Here is a 2,968-nt window from a genome sequence, read left to right as displayed (position 1 = left end):
TACAAATATCTTGGAATTGATAACCATCACAAGCTCAACTAGAATTATAACATTGATAAAATGATAAATGGAGGATGGAAAACTTATTCTGGACTTGAAAACAATTATAAGTCAACAAATATTTCGATAAGGGATAAAAACACTCATCCTTGAGACTTTCTTTGCCCCTGTTATTTTATATGGATGTGACTAGGTGTCTTATGTATAAGATGAGATCAATCAACATCAAGGAAAGAGGCTTCTTAAAATGTATTCTAACACTAGCTAAAACCACTTTCAACTAAAGCGAGGATGGCATAAGAATGCCCAATCTTAGGTAGACCACCAACAGATAAAGGAAGAGATCATTATGGAAAATAAGGGTAATGTTAACAATATTATTTCTTTAAAAATGTAAGGAGAAATCATAGGGTGATAAAGAGTTAGAGGGGAAAAAGGATACCAAGATATTATGAGAAGGTGATCAATTCAAATCTTAAAAATCAAAAGTATCTATCTATCTTGACAAATGTAAAGAAGAAAATAATCATTGCTAAAATAAGAGCAAATTCTCATGAGCTCCATGGCGAAATTGGGTGTTGGTTAATTCTCAAAACACCATAGGATGAAAGTGTTTGTCACCTTTGTGACACTAAGAGGGTTGGAGATGAAGATCACTGTCTCTTGGATTCTCCAGCTTATTCTCATATTAGATCTAAATTTCAAAGTATTTTTCACACTACCAACATTTTCAATTTTTTTAACTCAACAAAACAATTGTGATACTGGTATGCATCTCTTAATGCTTTTAAAGCATATAAATAAAATTCAACAAAGTCTAATCATTCTGCTTTATGACCTTTTTCATTACAACCATACAATTTTTCTTAAGATCTCTATTTTTTATTTCTCTAAATACAACTTATGGAACAGACATTTCTAAGCAAATCATTTACCCGATCATAAACAAAATAAATAACATTTGATTTTTACCACCATGCAACCAATGTAATTTGCGGAATTTATGGTTGATGTGACATTATTACATTGGTTTTATGGCACACAGTAGGAGAACCTCGAGATATTGCATTCCCTCCAATGTACAATACACATTAATCAACAACAATTTAATCTTTTTGGTACACGACTCTAGAAAGGTCATGTGACCCAGGACACTTGGCATCTCCTACGTTGTGCGATCAAAGCTTGTGGATTCAACGGTCCTCAGCAACAAGGGTTTGTTGTGGTAACCAACTCCCCTGCTCTGCCCCGCGGTCGAAGTCATTTGGTTTTTTCTGCTTTCTGGTTTGGTTGCTCTGCAACAGAGTGTGTGTTTCTCCATGACGATGAGGGTTTCTATTTACCAGAACCTCGCTCATTTGCAGGCTACTACATGCGCTATCCCTTGGGTAATGTATGCATTGTTTTTTCTCTAGATTATGGTTATTGTTATCAATGTTTTTCTTTTCCAGAGGTGCAAGTATGAGTTCTAAGTAGATTCTTGAACCTTGTAGGTGGTTCCTACTGATGTCGGCTCCTTACGTTTCAATGGAGATGAATCCAGAAACAAATGTCCTCACCCAGGTAAAGATTGTGTTTACTATCAGAGTTTTGGGTTATGTCTCTTTCGCCAGAGAGAAAGGGGTTGTGAAGCTAACCCGAAGTTCTTGGTTAACGGTGTAGGTGAGAATCACAACTCCATAACCACTTCATAGGTATTCTAGAGTTAATTGTTCATGTTTTATTTTACCATTCAGTAATAATGCTCGGTGAGGTTCCTCCTAACTCGGTTCTGAAACTGGTTGCAGGTACACATTCTCCCCAAACATTCCTTCTTAGCGATTCGGCCTCTGGAGCAGCGTTCTCATATCTCTTTTCTCTCTGCTGCCATTCAGGTTGGTTTAAAAGTTAACACTAAACCCTCCAGGGATTTTACCATTCAATAAGTCCTCTGGTTGCCTATCTACTTAGCATGTGGTTGTCTGGTTGTAACATTGCCCTGGTTTCCTGGGTTGTTGTGTTTTGGTGGCCTTCTCGCCTAGGACACGGATGGGTGACCCAATCTTTGTTTTAATATTAAACTTTGAACACATACTGGGCTTATAATTTATTGACTCCTTCTGTTATAAAGATTGTCGTAATACATTTAAATGTTAGTATGAACATAAGTTTTCCATCATTCCCCAACTGAAGTTTTTGTTCGTTCTTTCAAATTCTAAAGATGACCTGCAAATATAAACTTAATGTGTAATTTTCCTCAGGAGATGGTCTTTGTGTCAATGGCAAGGGTTTTGAATTTGTGAACATAATGGTTTCATGTATAAAATTATGGTGATGGTTTGGTTAATAATTATTATCGTTTCTTTATTTCGAATACCCTGCTTGAAATGTTATATGGAATGTTCGATTATCTCATAATGGTGCCTTCTCCTTGCAAGGTCTGTGTATTGTTTTTAAATTATGTTCTATATGCTTTAGATGTTGCAACATGCTTTCCTTCATTGTTTATATATGCATATCCAGTCCATCGATTTATAGTTGTGTTTATGCTATGATTATTGAGAATAACTAGGTTCGCTCTTGACTCTAATGTTCAAGGCTCACTCATTCTCTACTATGTTTTCAATTATGCAGTTGTTTGGTTCTTATGCGACTATTCAGGATCTTTCTGAGTTTTTGATTCACGTCTTCCACTCGCCATGTGAATTGTATCACGTCTGCCTTGTAACTAGCGCACACACCGCGTAGTAATTAACCTTCGTTTCAAGTACATAGTCTTATCAATTTTAATCTAAGCCATAAAAGAAATAAATATTGGTTGCGAAGCACATAATGAATTAACAATGATCTTTGTAGTACTCATTTCATCTGTTTATAGTAATCTAACAACACTAGAATTACCAATTTTATTAATCATTAAGACATAAAAAGTTTAGGTACTTATCTGTTCACTGTCTTGTAGCCAGTAGTTCCTCTTCGGGAAGATCTC

General features: G+C 35.6%; 1 protein-coding gene across 3 annotated transcripts; it reads left to right on the top strand.

The window, feature by feature from the left end:
• Positions 1 to 1,204: 1,204 nt before the first annotated feature.
• Positions 1,205 to 2,280, top strand: LOC149173441 (uncharacterized). 3 transcript variants are annotated; one of them, XM_089427938.1, is made up of 3 exons: positions 1,205 to 1,388; positions 1,494 to 1,563; positions 1,788 to 2,280. In XM_089427938.1, exons 1-3 carry the CDS (start codon positions 1,320 to 1,322, stop codon positions 1,889 to 1,891), a joined length of 243 nt encoding a protein of 80 aa, XP_089284064.1. In that variant the 5' UTR covers positions 1,205 to 1,319; the 3' UTR covers positions 1,892 to 2,280. The 3 variants fall into 3 exon arrangements, with proteins under 3 accessions (XP_089284064.1, XP_089284063.1, XP_089284062.1); XM_089427937.1 differs by having other exon boundaries at positions 1,205 to 1,393; XM_089427936.1 differs by having other exon boundaries at positions 1,206 to 1,388; positions 1,494 to 1,662.
• The last annotated feature ends 688 nt before the right edge of the window (positions 2,281 to 2,968 follow it).

This window comes from Pinus tabuliformis, chromosome 4_2 (assembly GCF_031772625.1).
Source record: "Pinus tabuliformis cultivar Carrire ecotype Pingquan chromosome 4_2, CPIR1, whole genome shotgun sequence".
Classification (NCBI taxonomy): domain Eukaryota; kingdom Viridiplantae; phylum Streptophyta; class Pinopsida; order Pinales; family Pinaceae; genus Pinus; species Pinus tabuliformis.
This window is presented reverse-complemented; position numbering and strand designations above follow the sequence as displayed.

Coding starts and splice junctions, on each gene's coding strand:
- LOC149173441 (XM_089427936.1), top strand. CDS start 1,320: ATGACGATGAGGGTTTCTATTTACCAGAACCTCGCTCATTTGCAGGCT. Junction 1,389..1,493: donor CTACATGCGCTATCCCTTGG/GTAATGTATGCA, acceptor TGAACCTTGTAG/GTGGTTCCTACTGATGTCGG. Junction 1,663..1,787: donor GTTCTTGGTTAACGGTGTAG/GTGAGAATCACA, acceptor AACTGGTTGCAG/GTACACATTCTCCCCAAACA.